Source organism: Tripterygium wilfordii, chromosome 9 (genome assembly GCF_013401445.1).
Source record: "Tripterygium wilfordii isolate XIE 37 chromosome 9, ASM1340144v1, whole genome shotgun sequence".
Classification (NCBI taxonomy): domain Eukaryota; kingdom Viridiplantae; phylum Streptophyta; class Magnoliopsida; order Celastrales; family Celastraceae; genus Tripterygium; species Tripterygium wilfordii.
Genome location: NC_052240.1, coordinates 250150 through 268480, shown reverse-complemented (window position 1 = coordinate 268480; position 18331 = coordinate 250150). Strand labels below are relative to the sequence as shown.

Sequence of the window (18331 nt, the reverse complement as noted above, 5' to 3'; positions counted from 1 at the left end):
CCTGCATGATTTCCGAAATAGTGTTAGTAGATTTAAAGCCCGTACACGCAAAACTCACACGAGACGGAAAGGGCAACTAAAGCATCTTCACCTTTTGCTTTTCTTGCCCAAGAAAGAGAGAGTAAAGAAGGAGATTATCTTAATAAAGGACATTTCTTTGAAGTGGGCTAATAAAATAAACAACAAAAGCCGAAGTATCCTATGCTGTTGAACTTTGGGTGTCGTTTAGCTTCATAGAAAATGTCCAAAAATACTCAATAATTGGCTCTCTCTCCTTTTTGAGGACAAGAATTTAGGTTTAATTAACAAGTAGTTAGCCTGTCTGTCACCAATGTTGTTTCCAATCCTTCACATCAATCTAATTTGTTTTGAAATAATTAAAAGAAGAAGAAGAAGAAGTTTGTTTTTGTGTTGGTGTATGTGTGTGAGCATAGTAATGTTACATCAGGTGATTCATGCCTCTATGTTGTGTTCCAAGCATGTAGGTTCCCACCTTGAGAGGAAAGCATCCATTTTTCCCCCCTTTTCAAAGGAATAAATTAGTGCTAGTGGTGTGAAATGCTATTGTCCACTGAAAAGAAAGACGTATTTTTGACTGATAATGTTCTTTCTTACTTGTAATTGACTATGTAAAAAGTTATTAATTTAATGAAATCTTGCCCAAAAAAAAGGCATTCCAACATAGGATTCAGTCTACTCCAATAAAAACTTAGGATTCATCCAATCCAATCTCAACAAATGTTCCACAGAAAACCAAGCAGAATAGCTTTCTCTGCGACCAACCATACTCCATTAGAACCTCTCGCTTTTCTTTAATTTTGAAGTTATTACACTTCACGCGTTTTGTGGGATCGAAGTTACACCAAGAACCGCGTTTTCTTCTTCTTCTTCTTCTTCCACTACTTCAAAGCAACGACCTTTTCAAATCACTTAATACATACAACAACATCTGCCCTCTGTTGTTGTCCTCATCCCCTGCTTTTTTTTTCCCCTTCTTCTGATAACAAAGAAAAATGGAAATAACGTTATTGTTATTGGCACTTCTCTTCATTGGTGGCCTTCTTAAAATATACTTCTGCAAACCCACCAAGAAATTCAATGATTGGCTTCATTTTTTAGTCCCCAAATGTTCTTCATCTTCATCAACAGCATCAACATCCCCTGTTTCAATCACCAATACTACTAGTCAAGTAATCTCAGACAAAGAAAGGAGCAGTAGTACTAGTGAGCTGAAGAGGGTTTTCGCAACTTTTGACAAGGATGGAGATGGGTTTATAACAAAGAAGGAGCTCAAAGAATCACTGAAGAATTTGAGGATCATGGTGTCAGAACATGAGGTTGAAGAATTGGTCACAAAAGTGGATTCTAATGGAGATGGATTGATTGATTTTGATGAGTTCTGTATTTTGTGTGATGAGTCTTCTTTTCTGGGGAAAGAAAGTGGAGATCAAAAAGGAGGAGGAGAAGGAGATTTGAAGGAGGCATTTGATGTGTTTGATAAGGACAAAGATGGGTTGATTTCAGTGGAAGAGTTGGGTTCTGTTTTGGATTCTCTTGGGTTGAAGGAAGGAAGGAAGATCGAGGACTGTCAGGAGATGATAAGGAAAGTAGATATGGATGGTGATGGAATGGTCAACTTTGATGAGTTCAAGATGATGATGATGAGAAGTGGAGGCAGCAGGCTTGTTTCAGTCTTCTAAGGCCATTCAGTCTTTCAAGACCACACCCAGAAGACAATTATCTCCATGGATGCAATGCATAATAAGATTTTCATATCTTCATTTCACAATTAAAAATTGTATATACATCACTAGGACACACACATACACATGTATGTTTTCAGTAGAAATTGCACTCCAGACCCCAGCTCATGTTTCTTCTCAGATCTCTGATGGTGCACATTAGGAAGATCTTTATAGTAGAGGAACTAGATATCATGTTTTCATGTATGAATACATACATATTTGCAGCAGATGGATGAGTTTTCTTTCTTGTCAACCTACGAGCTTTGTTGACAATTCATTACTCATACATAAGTTTGGGTAAGCCTTTTGAGCATCACTATTAAATTATATGACTAAAAGAAAACGAGATTAATGAACATTATTTGCACCCCATTTTTTATTAAGTATACCCCATTTTAGTGTGTTTTTAAAAAGTTAATGGGATGTACTTGATAAAAAATGGGGTGCAAATAATGTTCATCAACGATATTAGCTATTAATGTTAGTGTTCTATATTACGTTGTTAAATTATATGACTAAAAGAAAACGAGATTGATAAACATTATTTACACCTTATTTTTTATTAAATACAACACACTCTAGTGTGTTTTTAAAAGATTAATGGGATATATTTAATAAAAAATAGGGTTCAAATAATGTTCATCTACGAAATTAGATAGTAATGTTAGTGTTCTACATTACGTTGACTTGTTCATTCCCTGTCTGCCCCGCACACCTAATGATGTAACTATCTTGTGCTGGAGGGTATTTTGAGACTCAACTGCTCAAGCATGAAAATTGAAAAGGCAAGATACGTAGATCCACAATAAAGGAAGACCAACTACCATCTTCTGATTCTTACTGGGCTACAGAAAGCTAAAGAGTTCCAGCTTTGCGAGCAATCAAATAGGGTACATATAATCAAGAGTCAATAACATCACACAATCAAGGAATGGAGAAAGGAAAAGAAGGCACGGCTTGCAAACCATTGACGATTAAGCTTGAATATTTAGAAGATAATACTGTATCAGTATTTGAAATTTTGAATGCAGTCAATATGTCAATAACTAACAGTCAACCATTTGGACATAGAAAGAAAACCCTGCCAGGTTGGGCAACAAACATATATGTAAGTGCCTACAAAATGTGGCCGGCTTTTCAGGTTTGCTCTGATTACGAGATTACACATACATATGATCCATTCTCCAAGCGGTATTAACACATTCACGACCACTAGAAAACATCAGGGTGAAAATGCCCAGGGATAGAGTTGCTTTGCTGAGCTTGCTTCAGGTGCATTGTCAATGCATAATTGTTAACCTGATAAGATATCACAAAAAACACTCCTTAGTTGTCATTGTAAGGAACAGCTAAAATTGATGATCCACTCTTGTCATCAGAAGAAAGAAGTGGATATATCAGCACTACCTATATAGGTTCCTAGGAATGAAAGTGGGATGGAGGGGGCTGAGAATCAGAGAACAGGGAAGACCCACAGGCATAGTTCACAAACTAATCTAAAATATAAAGAAAACATTTTCTTGAAGGAGGATTAGGTTGTTTGGGAGTATCAAAGAGCATACTTCTCAACCTGCTTCACAAAAGACATTTGAATTGTATAAAGTACCATGGAAAAGGTACATCACAGAAAAAAATTAGCAGTTAGGGGTCATGAGCTAAACCTCCAAGGTCCTCAACTGCTCTTGATACTGGGATAACAGTTGCTTCAGTTGCTGCAACTCCTGACTCCTATCTTCAATCTCTTTCTGACGCTCATGCTGTATGGCCACAGCTCGCTTGAGAATTGTGTTCTCATGGATCAGTGCTTCCACTTGCTCCTTCAACACCATATTTTCCTACAACAGTACAAACATAAGCACAACGCCAAACGACAAAGTGAGCAACCATTATAAATATTACAAGTTAACTTTATACCATTACAAGTTTTTCCTATTAACCTCATCCGCCAAAAGGAAAGGAAGATAAAAGCAAACTCTAGAGCAGTAACTAAGAAACCTGGTGAAAGTTTCGGGCAGCCTCTGCTTCTGCGCATGATTGGATTGATTTCTCCAGTACTTCCAGTGCTCTAGACGCACGAGCTCTAGCATCATCAATATTAGAGGCACTCATCATTTCTCTAACAAAAAGTTCCACCCATTCTGCACCTTCCATTTGTAAGTTTAATGGAGCTGATGGATCCTCAGCCACAGGAACCTCTCCATTAGCATTTACAACACCTGCAAGAAAAACCCTTAACATTATGAAGCATCCCCACTTTCCAGAAATAATAATTGTAATAGCAATACCAATTATATATTTATTTGACTATCATCCCGTGGAAGAAGGGGGAAAATGGTTTAAAAGGAAGAGCACACAAGCTTTTAAAATAAATATAATCAAGATAAGCACCTCAAAACATATCCAAAAGGAAAAAGGACATAAATCCGTGAAGTAAATGCTCAATATTAGAAGGTATACCAAAAAGAATATCGAATGAGTGTAGCACCCTCTGAAGCCACCAAGTACCAAATTTACAGGGCATGAAATATTGTTGTTATTATTGAATAACGCAAAAGAATAAGGTCTCACACACACACTCCCTGAAATCACTTACTGACATACTCTGTAATGGACCCTTGAGTATAACCCATAAACAAAAACCCAAGAATGCAGGTGACAAGAGACATTCATAAAATTCATGAGAAACATGTAGGAAGCTAGAACGAAAGACGATAACAAAGATACCCATGTAAAAGGAGAGAAAATATCAACACTCATTCAGATAATAGCAGATCCTCTTCGAGATGGCAGACATTGTTGCACATTAAAGAATCATTCATTCACAGGAGAAGACAACATTGTAAAACAGATTGAAACAATGAATGAAGTGATGAAAAAATTATTATTCAGCAATAAGTTGTTCAAAAGGTACAATGTCAACCCCAAAGTATTATTGTGCTTATTGCCTTATTCACCAACATTTATATTGTGTAATGCGAGGAAGAAATGATAGACATTACACTTAGTAATGCAAAGGTTGATAGCCCATATGAATCGTTTTCCCCAAAACAAGTACTTGTACCACAGCGACATTAGAAACTCGTAATGTTCAATCATCACAATTATACAAGATTGATTAAACGCTAGGGAAGTGACGCAAGAGAGGAAAAAGAAGAAGAAACTATGTCAATTCCAGAGAATCAGCATGATAGAATTCCAACATGTAAAAAAATACACCAAGTCATACAATAATTTTATGTAGCCCGTAAATCCAACCAATTCCTCATGCAAATGGCATACCTTGTGCTTGAAGTTGAGCATTCGCCTCTTGAGATATTTCAGGTTTGCTAGCCAAAGTACCCAAACTTCTATCAGCAGATCCCAAACGAAGTTCAGTTAAACTTCTGATAGCCGAATCCAAGTCATCTCCGCATTCTTCAAGAGCTTTCTCAATGAGCTATAACGATTTTTTTTTTTTTTTTCACAAAAGGTCAGTAATTTACAATATATTATCAATTGAACACAATCAAAATCTGGTAACGCATACATCTCTCAGCAAACAATAATTGACCTTCACCAAGGAACTCCTAACACAATCCAAATAAATCTATATATTAACACCAGAAAATCAAACAGAATTACAAATACATTGATATCGTATTCTCAATCAAACAAATAACGATTGCTCCAGAAACAACCACATAGAGTTACAAACATCGAAATTTGATAAGTACAAGACATGTAACAATTGATTCCGAATTTAATAAAGTAAAGTTGAAAACCTGTTTGTCCATTTCAGGAAAATTTGCCAGGAGATGGTCAATAAGCGCAGAGCGATTGGAGATGGATCTAGGCGGAGAGAAACGAACAGGAGAGGAAGAAGAACAACGGATTCTCTTGGAGACGGGAGGCGAAGTAGCAGGATAGTCCTCGAACAGAGATCTCTTCCCGCACACTATGGCAGACATAGTTTCTCAAAGTAGCCTCCTTTGGCCCTCTCTTTCTCCTCCTCTCTCAACCCTCTAACCTCTATCCTCTATAAGCCGTAAACTACTACTCGATCCCTCTCTGTCTCAATCATGCAACGATTTCGATTATCGATCGACCGATCGATGACCTCTGAATCCTATCGAAACAAAGTTACTCCGTTTCCTTCCGATTCAAAGAAATCGAGAATCAACAAGATTTTATCGCTTTCTCTGTGTTTCTCAATGATATCTTTCCTTTTATTACGATATATTCATCTTCCACCTCGGCGACCATGAGCGGATGTACTGGTGGAGGAAGAACAAAGGTGACGGTTGGGTGAGGAGGCGGTATAACATGACACGGGTGACCGAAACGTGGTTGGTTATGATTGGTTTTCTCTCTGCACTTTTTTTAATCTTCTTTGACACGTGGCAAGGCTATGCGCGAGAGCCGTAGGATTGGAGCTTTGAAAGAATATGCGACTGGGATAACTTGTCCGCAAAGAACTTGAGACGGTGTCGTATCAATCCTCCTTCTACAACTGATGGAAGAAATACGAAGAAGGAATCATCATCAGACATCAATGTAGACTGTAGACTTATTATTAAGCCAAACATAGGAGTGTAATAGATATCTGAGGTAAACCTGAAGAAGAAAAAGGATTGATAAGGTATATGTTTGGTAGTGTGTTTCAACTGCGTGCAGTTGCACCGCACCTCATAGCACCACAGTTTTTTGTGACACGCCAAACAGTTTTTGCGTTCCAACTCACCTCACAGCACCACAGTTTTTTACCTCACAGCACCTCACCACACCTCACAGCACTCCCAAACGCTTACAATATATGTTGAATTGTCCTAGGTAATCAAATTAGGTCAATTATTTTATTTTAGATTAATGTACAAGGTAAACGTTAAGTGATTTTATATTAATATTATTAATCATCTAATATAATCGTAATTTAGATACGTCAAACGCACCTCACAGCACCGCACCACAGTTTTAAAAATGATACGCCAAACAGCTTTTTGCGTTCCAACTCATCTCACAGCATCACAGTTTTTAACCTTACAGCACCTTACCACACCTCATAGCAGTTGACAACACTCCCAAACAGGCCCAATGACAAAGCGATGTCTGTATTCACGAGAACCGATAAATTTAAAGGGGACAATATCCTTAACATAAATGAGTTGAGATTTGCAACATCATTCACATCACTAAACTCACCCTGAACCACTCTCCATGTTCAACCATTATTCCAAAAGTTAAGAACATGTTTAGATTAGCAAACATCATAATGTATTGCCCTACTTTGCTTTGCAAATAATCAACAAATCATGAGAGGAGGAGGAGGAGGAGGAGGAGCCCATGTAATGTCAAATCCTTCGTCTTGTCCCTGTAAATGTTGTTAATCTTCACTCATAACTCATAATTATGCTTAATTCATTTTGCTAACTTTGCTTTTTGGGAGGCAATAATACAAGATCTTATAATATTTTCCAACAAAATAAATAGATTTTATTTGAACAACAGAATATGATGTTTTGTTTTGCTGCATATGACGACGCTGAGGGAGGGGGCTACGCTAGTCAAGTCATTCTCTCGAAAACTATTATATATATACAGTGGCGTAGTCAAGTAATTCTCGGAAATCTTTTTGAGATTATTTATATGGCACGGATATAATCACCCGTAATAGTTACAAGCAATAAACAATACATCTTTAATTATCATAATTGTTTTGTACAAGTTTTCATATTCACCAAAATAATACAATAAATGTATTACAGTCAATGCATCAAATTAATACTATACCTATATCGCAATCGGTCACAACGATTCCTCAATTTTTGAAAACATTAAATAATAGTCGCATTGCTAATATCATTAAACACATTCTTTTCAATGTAGACACATTCCTTACAATGTAGATAAGTAAACAATCATTCAAAAATTGATCTTCCATGCAGTTGCGCAAATAATCTCTATGAGGGGACATTTTACATTTCGACGATTGTATCCCTCTATCAAAATATATATATATTTTAAAAAAATTTTGAGGTGGGGCACGTGCCCACCCTGGTCCTTGACTAGCTACGCCCCTGTGTGAGTATGTGTGTATATATATATATGTTTTTATACTAAATGGGGATAGTGGGTATCACCTTCTCAAGTTGCAACTTGCAAGTACAGTGTATAAGGAAAAAAAGAAAGAATAGGGATCTTATATTTTGCTTTTTCTACCTCAAAGCATCATAGATAGAATACCATTTTGTTTATTTGATTGTTCATGAAATGACTCCTCACCAAGCACCCCTTAAAAAAAAAAATAATTTAAAAAAGAGATAACCCCACTTATTATGAACTTCACATATGTGTGTGTATATGTGAATACATACAGGAATATATATATATATATATATCTACAACCCTGGTTGTCTTGCCTAGAGACGAGAGAGAATGAGATATTGTGTTCGATAGGATCGCAGTCAAATATGCTCTTGATTATCTCACTATCTTTCTAATAATAGCTTTGACCACCCAATAATATAGAAACCTTAATTTGACACTTATTAGGATTTAGGAAATCCTTGGAGTGATTGGGTGATTGGTTCATGGTTTCTTTAACCTCATGCTTTGTCTTCCTCCAAGCCTTAAATGATTTTTTTACAAACTCTGCAAAATATCCAACGACACATCTAACTGTTAAAATCTTTACAAACCTTTCGTAAATGATTTTTTTAGATTTTTAAAAATAATTTATCAACAATTTTAGAGAAAAAAAGCCCCACATGCCCATTCACCCATCCCCACATAAAAGGTGGTGTGAAAAAAGCTCTTTTTGTACACACTGGGAATGATGGCGATGATGATGCCTGCATTCTCCAACAGGACCTCTCTCTCTCTCTCTCTCTATATTATGTCTTCTCCTCTGTTATTGTTGTCTATTGCTTTTTCTTTTTCACAATTACCACCATGACCAATCTCTTATTGCCTCTCAATCACCGAATCTCATGCTGTTTTAATGGCGCTTCATGAAATATCAGAGTTCTTGCCACTGAATTAAAAACAACCAAGTATGGAGAAGAAGTGCGGTTGTTGGGCTCTTCTCAAACGTGGGGTTTGCAAGTCCTCTGCCTCCAGAGACTCTGCTAACATTATCCCTCGTACTAGTCTTGTTTATGATGCAGGTATAGATGGAGATTAATAGGTTCCGATTAGTTTATTACTTCACTCATTGACTATTTTTCAAAATTTAAATTTGGGTTTTTGATTTATTTTTTTTCTGGGTTTCAAATTTCTGATCTTGAATCAGGTTATAGATAATTCAAGCTTGTGAATTTGGTTCTCTCTCTATGCTTCTATGTGAATCTGATATATTCTTATGAGTACACGAGTTCTTTCTGATTTTTGGAACAATTTTCAATACAGTTTGTACGATTCAGTACGAGAGGGTGAATACGGCTCTTGTAAGATACTTCATAGGTATTGAGACAACAGATCTCAAATAGTCAAATTGGGTTTTTTTTTTGGCTGACAACAGGCCATAATTTTTCGTTGATTTTTACCACAAGGAAATGCTGTTCCTTTTTGTTTTTGATTCACTTGATTAGAAATCCAAAATGGGGGTGAATTCTCCTGTAGCTAATTCTTTACACTCCTGGTGTATACAAGATTTGAGTTCTCTTGTTCCTTCTTCTAGTTTGAAGAGTTGAAATTTGTTTTAAGGTTCATGCTGTTTATGCAGCTACTGAGACAAGATACCTAAACGCTAGCAACCGGGAGTTGTGTGCTAATGAGGCTCAATTATCCTCCGATAATCCTGATCTATCACCGTCAGATAACAAGCCACAACGTCAGTTGCTCGAGTTCACATTTCAGGAGCTAAAATCTGCGACTGGGAACTTTAGGCCTGATAGCATTCTGGGGGAGGGAGGATTTGGATATGTATTCAAAGGATGGATAGAAGAAAATGGGACGGCACCAGCAAAACCCGGATCAGGGGTTACAGTTGCCGTCAAAAGCTTGAAGCCAGATGGTCTTCAGGGCCATAGAGAATGGGTGGTTAGTAGAATATATGTGTGCTTTGGGTTAGTAATATCATTGTCAATGTCGCATTGATCCCTGAGATGCTAGAAATTGGAGTATTAACATATGAGAGTTCTAATTGCAGGCTGAAGTGGATTTTCTTGGCCAGCTGCACCATCCTAATCTTGTGAAGCTTATTGGATACTGTATTGAGGATGATCAGAGGCTTCTCGTATACGAATTTATGACACGCGGAAGTCTTGAAAATCATCTTTTCAGAAGTAAGTCCTGTAACTTTAAAGGAAAAAGATGCAGTTACTTTATTTCCTCGCCATATTGCAAAATCACTTAGCATGTACTCACTTCTGATTAAATATGTTTTCCTGTAGAAATAACTGATGACATCTCCTCTGCTTCTCCGCTTTATCTAAGTGGAATTAGTCTATATCTGTCCTTATACATATGATTCTTGTTACCAACCCAAGAAAAGGTTTCTTCACTGTTTTGCATAGCGGTTCGGACCATCTTGGGTTGTAACTATTTATCACTTGATGTTCAGTGAAGGCATGCCATTTATGCATACATAATACAGTTATACTTACTGTTTTTTAGCCAGCACATGAGATTCTGGAATTTATAAATACAATGTTGCTGATTTCATGAGAGACAAAACTAGTTAATGGGCAGTAGAGACTGAATTTAAATGAGCGACAAGATTATTCCAGGTCATGTCAGATTTTCTTCCAAACTACTGAATGCATAACAATGAAAGGAACCGTCTTAAAACCAATAGAATTTTATGAAAAAAAGATTGCCTTCAAGTTTCAGAAACTGTAAACAGGCCTCAGGTGGATCATTTTGTACATGTTATCAAAAGTTCACAAGCACGTTCTTGATATGCTTCTGGAACACACCAACCTGTTTTCCCCAGTCTATCTTGTACATTAAGTTTTAATAGAAACTAAATTTTGTGCATGATGCTCTGTAGTCTAATGGTATATGTTTTCTTTTAGCTCTTTTTGATGACTTTGCTTTTGCTCTTATGAGTTTATGAATTCATATTTTTGTTTGCAAAACAAATACTGATATTGTCAAAATTGTGAAGGGACCATACCTCTTCCATGGTCCAATAGGATTAAGATTGCTCTAGGAGCTGCCAAAGGATTGGCCTTTCTCCATGGAAGTCGAAAGCCAGTTATTTACAGGGATTTTAAGACCTCTAATATATTGCTTGATTCGGTATGCAATAACTGATACTCATAAATCATTATATCAGCTACATTTCTCTCTCAACTCAATCCTTAACGTGAAAATCCTTTTTATAGGACTATAATGCAAAGCTTTCAGATTTTGGTCTAGCAAAAGCTGGGCCTCAAGGAGACAAAACACATGTTTCTACCAGGGTTGTTGGCACATACGGCTATGCTGCTCCAGAGTATGTGATGACAGGTAAGAAGAAAGATGGAGTAGATGGTTTGAACTGCTTTAAACATTTCGATAATTTCCAACTTAAAACTGGTACTTTTTTTTTGCCCTTTACACAATGAAAACTTATGGTTCATCCACTTTGAAGCTATAAGCCATAAGATGAACAGTTTAAGATTATTGTATTCAGAAATTTCGTATGCAATTCTCTTTTCTAGCTTGAAAATTTTGAGACAATGAATTCTAAAATTGTGGCTCCTTGTCTACCCAGGACATTTAACATCAAAGAGTGATGTTTACAGCTTTGGTGTCGTGCTACTCGAGATACTGACGGGCAGAAGATCAATGGACAAGAAGCGTCCCAGTGGAGAACAGAATCTCGTTACATGGGCACGACCTTACTTAGCTGACAAGAGAAAGCTTTACCAGTTGGTGGATCCTCGCTTGGAGCTGAATTACTCCATTAAAGGGGTGCAGAAAGTTTCTCAATTAGCTTGCAACTGCCTCAGCAGGGACCCAAAATCCAGGTCTACAATGGATGAAGTTGTGAAGGTTCTCACTGCCCTGCAAGATCTCAATGACTTTGCCATCTTATCTCATCACTCGCGTCTATCACAACAAGGCAGACGTAAGAAGAAGGCAGATGGAACTCATCAGATTGCAAATCATTCCAGAAGCATCAGAGATTCTCCTTTGAATACTGGCAAGCAGCATTGCAAATGATGCATGTATCAACCAGGTCCTCTCGATTGGCTCAACTATCAAAATGATTGGCGTGTTTGAAGATAATATGTCAATCTTGTGGCATAATATCGAGTATTAAACTTTGTTTGAGCCATAAGGAAAATGGAAGAGGAAATCTGTTTCCTCGTTTTCCAGTCTTACACTCGAGAGCTAAGCATCAACCTGAACCACTCGTTGCGATTTGAAGTTATTGTAACTGAGATATGTCTTGTAATTAGATTAAAACTTCCATCCCAATATTGTTAGTTTTTGTTGCCTGAATTCTGTTCTCTTTTGGGTTTTGGGTATTATGAACCAAACTCTCTTTGATCTCATTGTGATTTGGAACTTTCTGTGAATCTTTCAGAAGTAAAGTGTATATATCAGGCACATTGGCTGATACCTGTTTGGCCTAAAAAGACATGACATAGCTCTAGGTGATCTTTTACCAAACAGTGTGTTTTCAGTGAAAACAGCACATATGCTTCTGACAGAGATTCAAAGCAGACATATATTCTCATCTTTTGGAGCATAAAGTGCTGAAGTCTGCAGTTACCATTCGGGTGCCAATCAATATGAGTGTCTAAACATTTTTTTTTTTTAAATTATATTTGTATTTTGATTGGCTTTACGAATCTAATGACATATTTTTTGTTTGAAACAAAAATCAAATTCAACATGAAAAATGTATATAATGTTTTCGATTTATATCCAACGGTTCAAGATTGTCATGCACCTTTCATGTTGAATTTGATTTTTGTTTCAAATAAAAAATATACCGTTGGATTCATAACACCGATCATAATATCAATATAATTTTTCAGATTTTTTTTAAAAATTTTAAGTTCCCTTATGGAATTACAGTGGGGGCTGCTTGAAAAAAAATTACCGTCATCCTTAGCATTCAACCCAGAATCTAATCTAGCTTTAGCATATTCTGTCGTAAAACATCTCTGGTTTCATTTACATATCGTCATATATTCCATATTTTCACTGCCTTTAAACGCGAATAAAATCTTACCTGATATACTTATTCTGCAAATAATTCCCATGAAAGGGTACAGTGAAGTAGTTTTACTGGTTCATGTATGTGGAAAGCATCGGCGTAGTGATACCAGTAACTCCTCCAGAATATGTTTGCCATCACACATGAAAGTTCTGTTGCGGCTGTGAAGCTGTTGATTCTTTACTCGAATCAAAATCTGAGCGATACAAATTTTCTTCCTTCACAGGTCTCAGCCAGGGAATTTCTTTGTTGTATATGCTCAAGACAAGCAGATTTCTTTACTACTTATTTTGCCTTGACAAATTGTGAAATTGAGCATTTTTTGCCAGAGAGAATGAGCTTCCCCTGCACCTCATGTTCTATCTGCTATGTAAGGTTAATTGAATCTTTGGCGTAACGAGAACATGAGACGGAATATATTTGCCGTCCTAGATGCAGTAGAAACTTGTATTCTGCCGCTCTGATTCAAAACAGAAAATTGAATTCATAAAAAATGGTTTTCAGTTCATGAAACTTTACACGGCTAAACTCATCTTTGGCCTACACAAAATCCCCTGAGCACTTTGAAGGTTCGGATTTTCCTTTACAACCTACCATAAAATTGTGAACCTGAGGGTTTAAAACATCTCGAGTTTCTCTCTTTCAGCGCAGTTTCCAGTGACTCTCCTCCATCATCATCTGTTCAAGGACAAATAACCTTATGTCACAAGCTGTCGATAAGAAGCATGCCATCCCTTCGTTTGTCCGGCTGGTTTGTTGATGATTGATTCTGGACAAACTGAAGCTGGTGTGTATCATGAGAAGGGTTATTATTAGCATACTGTACAAAACAGGCTTAAACAACAACAACAAAAAAAAATAAAAAAAATTCACCCTAGACAGTTTGGTATTACATCCATTTATGCATTGAAGATCAGCAACATATCGATTGTCGTTTCTGAAATTTCCATTCAGAAATGCAAAGTTTTCGACAGATTCTTCCTTAACAATTAGAAATCAAAAAAGACAAAATTGGTTCAAAAACTAATTAAGTTCAACAGAACAATATCGGAAAAAACAGATATACCTGATCTTCATCCTTGATGGCGTATAATCGTAGAGGCGCCTTGTTATTGACTAGTTTCTGACCTTTGTGGCATAAATAAAAATGACCCCATACATGGGACCTGCACCATCAATTCAACAAGAAGAAACAAATTCATGAACTCAAACTTCTAATATTGAAGAAGAAAAGTTTTGAATTTTTTAGGGTCCCAAGTTATGCATACCATGAAATCTTGATATGCCGATCAAGTGGTGCCCGGCTGAAGACCTCCTTTCAGTTCAGCCACATTGGCCATCTTCGATACTTTCACCTCTGCATATTCATTAATTCCAACTTTTTTAAAACATTCCATCATATAATTCAATATTGAAAGAAAATTTAAACTTTTTTGAAGGAATATTTAATCAATTACCAAATCGAGAGCCGTCGAGTTTGAGAACAGATAGGCGGAGGAGCTGTTGAGGGAGCCTTTTGTAAGGAGAGAGGGGTGTTGCACAGCAAGTGCAGGAGTCTGGAAAATCCGGCTCCAACTCCTGCATTATTGTTTTATTCTTCTTGTTCTTAAAAACCCTAATTGCCCCTTCAAAGTCAATTGATGAAGCAGATTGATCTCTGGAAAACATGAACGTCTTTTAGGAGGAGATTCAGACAGAGCAGGTGGGGGTTTCTGTTTTTGTTGGTTGGCTCGGCTTTTAAGGCGACGATCCGTACGGTCAACGCGCGCAAGTACTTACCGTTTTTTATATTTTAAAAAGTTGTTACTCTTTTGCACTTGTTCTGGCGCCACTTAACGGCTACATTCTGCCATTTATTTCTCTTCAAACTAAAACAAAATTCAACCATACAGCGACACTAACGATACAACATTTTTATTAGTTGATATACGTTATGTTTAGAAAAAAGTTCACATCTTTTAATGACCTATATACGTTTGATATTAATATTCAAAAGTTAAGTATACCCGAGCCACTAGTTGATTAGCCCTCCCAAATTAAGATGTCGGTGATTATTTATATATATATATATAGACACACATATATATAAGCACCCCATACAAACAATATAATTCGTTAGAACTTAGTTCATTACTTCATTTTGATCAACATATATCGAAATCAAGAGTGAATGGAGATGTTTATTTTGTTCCATATATGCATATTTGAAAGTGATGTACTATACACACACACATATACATATATTCTTATCACAATATATAGTAGCTAGAAATTGAACAGCATAACCAATTTCAAGTGGCATATATAATCCATATTAGAGGGATATGCATTCCATCTATGTGAAAGTAACAAAGTCAGAGCTACCTTAGCTAGAGAGTCAAAGAGAGAGTGCGTCCAATACCTTTTGCTGCAGATAGAGCTAGCTACTTTTTGATTAATTAACCTAGAAAAACAATACAGCTATAACTTCGACAAAAGAAAACACACACACATATATTAGTCTGTATACAGAGAATGGATAAGGAAAACAATGAATGAATTGAGAGAGTTATGGAAAGTGATATTGGCGCGGCTCAATCTGAGATCGTATGTTACGCAATACATTTTCCCTTCGTAAATCCGTCTTCGGATTGAACCTCACCAATATCGCTTTCCTTAGTTTTTTTGCTTCCTGCAAATTCTCTTCTTCAACAACACTGGATTTTCAATATCACCATCAAAAACTTGGAGGGTCAACATGCACCAAAAGGTATTTAAATAAAGAACCATGGACGACACATTGGTCCCATTTTGACACCAAATGAACAATAATATGATCAAAAAGAAGATATGCATGATATACATTTCTGGCCGGATAAATGATAGTGGTTGAAGTGCGGATATATATATATACATATGTATGTCCCAAATCATGATTTATATTCTATTAATGCAGTCAATTAACATCCCTACTTTTGGGTGCAATTATGTATACTTTTAGAAAAGTAAAGAACAAAATTAACACACTTCATGTCACCCCAACAAAAATCATATAATTCAATCACAACCAATTAACTGAATGCATAACACAGAAAAATGAAGAAAAGATACTACAAAAATGGGTTTCAAGAATAAAGAAGAGACCACAAACTTTCATATATATGTTAAACAAATTAAAGCATATAGAAACAAGACTACCAAAAGGGTGTATATATGTTGCTCAGTTTTGATTCAATTCAAGAATAGAAGAGCTGTGCAATAGAGGGCTAGGGTTCAAAGATGAAGTGTTCAATTATCAAATGAAAATAAAAACACACTAGCAAGAACTAATCTTCAACAAGTATAAGAAGAAGGAGGAGGAGGAGGAGGGGGGGGGGGGGATGAAGGGATATTGGATTGGATTGAAGAGGTAAGAGGAAGAGAGAACAAGTGGTGCGTAATATACAGGTTGGGGGGAGGGGGAGATGCCTCGGGATATATGAGAAGAGTGAAGAGAAGCTGGTGAGGGGAATGATGTCAAGGAGGGAGCACAAAGAACATACTTTTTAGGGTTTTGTCATGCTTAGTTTCTACTCAATTAGCTTGGACTCTCTCTTCTCTTGCCTTTCTCTTCTTCTCTTGCGCATGCACCCTGTAAATATTCCTAGCTTGCTCCACCAAAAACACAACATCTCCTCCTTTTCATATTAATTATTATGTGCCTAGCTCTCTCTCCCTCCTGTCTATTAATTATCTTTATTAGTTATTACTATTGTTTTAATACCCCCCTCTCCCCCAACCTTTTTCATATCATGCTTCCGTTTTTATTTAAGCCATTATACCAAAAAGAGAATAACATGGTTGGCTTTATTTGCATCCCCGCCATTATTACATAAATTTAAATTAATCCTTAATTCATATTGTTGAAAACCCATTTAGGAATTGGAATATTTTTGGTACATTAATAAAGAAAACTAAGTAGTATCAAAATCTAATATTACAAATTACACATGAATCATGTTATTGAAGCTAGTTTTGGTTATTATCCTTAACAATTATATACATGCATTGCACTATGTTATTTGTTAGAGACATTATCGATGGCCTTTGGTAAAACCATCAATTGTGGTCAAATTGAAGAGAGAGAGAGAGGAGTCTTTGGGAACAGCAATGCAGAATGTCAGCGAAGTGATTGTCTAGAAACTAAAGAAGCTTCGTGTACGTACAAAAGATTTCACAAAACACATGAAAAAAAAAAAATGGAAAAAATAACCCAAAGCCACATAGCGGAGACACCGGCGGTAAAGGAGGCCTGCCTTGGGCCTGCATTAGGAGACACTCTTCTTGGGCTTTGCTTATTTAACCCCCCACTTTTTAAAAAAAATTTATTTTAATTGAAAATCTTTGGGAAGTGTAAAAGACCCTTTTATGATAACAAAGGGGGTTCTTTTTGCACACTCTCATGATTTTGGGGGATAATAAGTTGGCGTGCCACTAACCAAACAGATTCCCCACGCCTTAAACCCCATTCTCCCTTCTTTTCTCACCAGATCCTAGGACTTTGACACTTTTTTTTTTCCCCTCTCCCATTTTGTTTTTCTCTAAAAGAAAGACTATGAACTTACACATTTACTATGTCACAATTGAAAATTAATGGGAATGCAATTTAGTGTCTGCAAAGTCAATATTTATGTACAAGGATGTATGGGTATTGAGAAACAGTTGAGTGAATAGTAAAACAAAGATTTTTAGGGTGAAATTATATGGTCTCCCTCCGAAACTATTTATTGATTGGAGGGGAGGACAAGGAGACATCCATGTTCAATTCCTAACCTTTTTTTTCTTTTTATTTCTGGTGGGGCTTTTCTTAATCAGGAAAGCAAACATACTTTGCTCAATATCTCTGTTTGACTAGAATATGCGTGTGAAAGACTTTCCTACTTTTTTTTTTTTTTTTTATGTTTATTTTATTAGTTCTTTACAGTGTGTTCTTGATCTTCAATTCTTCGCAGCAGTGAAGTAATGCAGCAAAGCATTCTGTTTTTCTTTTCTAATTTTTCCAATTAGTACACCATCTGTGCATTATCAGATAACTTCCTGTGGGTCTTTTTCTTTGATATTGTCTCAGGAGTGGTAGATAGGAGTCAAAACTACAAATGATACCAGATTGCTGGGTCTTAGATCTTCTCTGATTTATTTAGCGCGAAATATGGATCACGAAATCGAAAGAGAGAACGTGTACAAGTGAAGTTGAAGCATTCTCAATTAGGCTAAAGTCACTTGTCCTCTTGTGGAGACAAGAAAGGCACCTTCCTCTCCACGAACTCCAGTTGTTCTCTCTCTCTCTCTCTCAACTCCTAGAACCGCCCAAAAGTTTTCTCCGCAGAAGAAGAAGCCTTTTTCACTTTTTCAAAAGATTTGACTCACAAATGGGGGGTACTGTATAAGTACTATAACTTCGTCTTTTTCTTTTTTTGACCCTCTTTTGTGGGGG

At 36.6% G+C, this 18331-nt stretch overlaps 3 protein-coding genes and 1 long non-coding RNA gene across 4 annotated transcripts; 2 read left to right on the top strand and 2 right to left on the bottom strand.

The window, feature by feature from the left end:
- Window positions 1-726: 726 nt before the first annotated feature.
- Window positions 727-1998, top strand: LOC120006657 (calmodulin-like protein 2). The gene has a single exon (XM_038856782.1). The coding sequence runs from the start codon at window positions 1014-1016 to the stop codon at window positions 1698-1700; it is 687 nt and encodes a 228-aa protein (XP_038712710.1). The 5' UTR covers window positions 727-1013; the 3' UTR covers window positions 1701-1998.
- Window positions 1999-2677: 679 nt separating this feature from the next.
- On the bottom strand, window positions 2678-6050 carry LOC120006656. The gene is made up of 5 exons (XM_038856781.1): window positions 5507-6050; window positions 5025-5181; window positions 3741-3961; window positions 3407-3580; window positions 2678-3044 (listed from the first exon to the last, which is right to left on the bottom strand). Exons 1-5 carry the CDS (start codon window positions 5690-5692, stop codon window positions 2958-2960), a joined length of 825 nt encoding a protein of 274 aa, XP_038712709.1. The 5' UTR covers window positions 5693-6050; the 3' UTR covers window positions 2678-2957.
- A 2255-nt stretch (window positions 6051-8305) lies between these two features.
- On the top strand, window positions 8306-12208 carry LOC120006655 (probable serine/threonine-protein kinase PIX7). The gene is made up of 6 exons (XM_038856779.1): window positions 8306-8887; window positions 9445-9761; window positions 9871-10006; window positions 10831-10964; window positions 11051-11174; window positions 11422-12208. The coding sequence occupies exons 1-6, from the start codon at window positions 8776-8778 to the stop codon at window positions 11871-11873; spliced, it is 1275 nt and encodes a 424-aa protein (XP_038712707.1). The 5' UTR covers window positions 8306-8775; the 3' UTR covers window positions 11874-12208.
- Window positions 12209-12840: 632 nt separating this feature from the next.
- Window positions 12841-14212, bottom strand: LOC120006654. Its single transcript, XR_005470059.1, has 3 exons — window positions 14148-14212; window positions 13946-14045; window positions 12841-13663 (listed from the first exon to the last, which is right to left on the bottom strand). It is a non-coding gene; the product is annotated as an uncharacterized LOC120006654 (long non-coding RNA).
- Between the last annotated feature and the right edge of the window lie 4119 nt (window positions 14213-18331).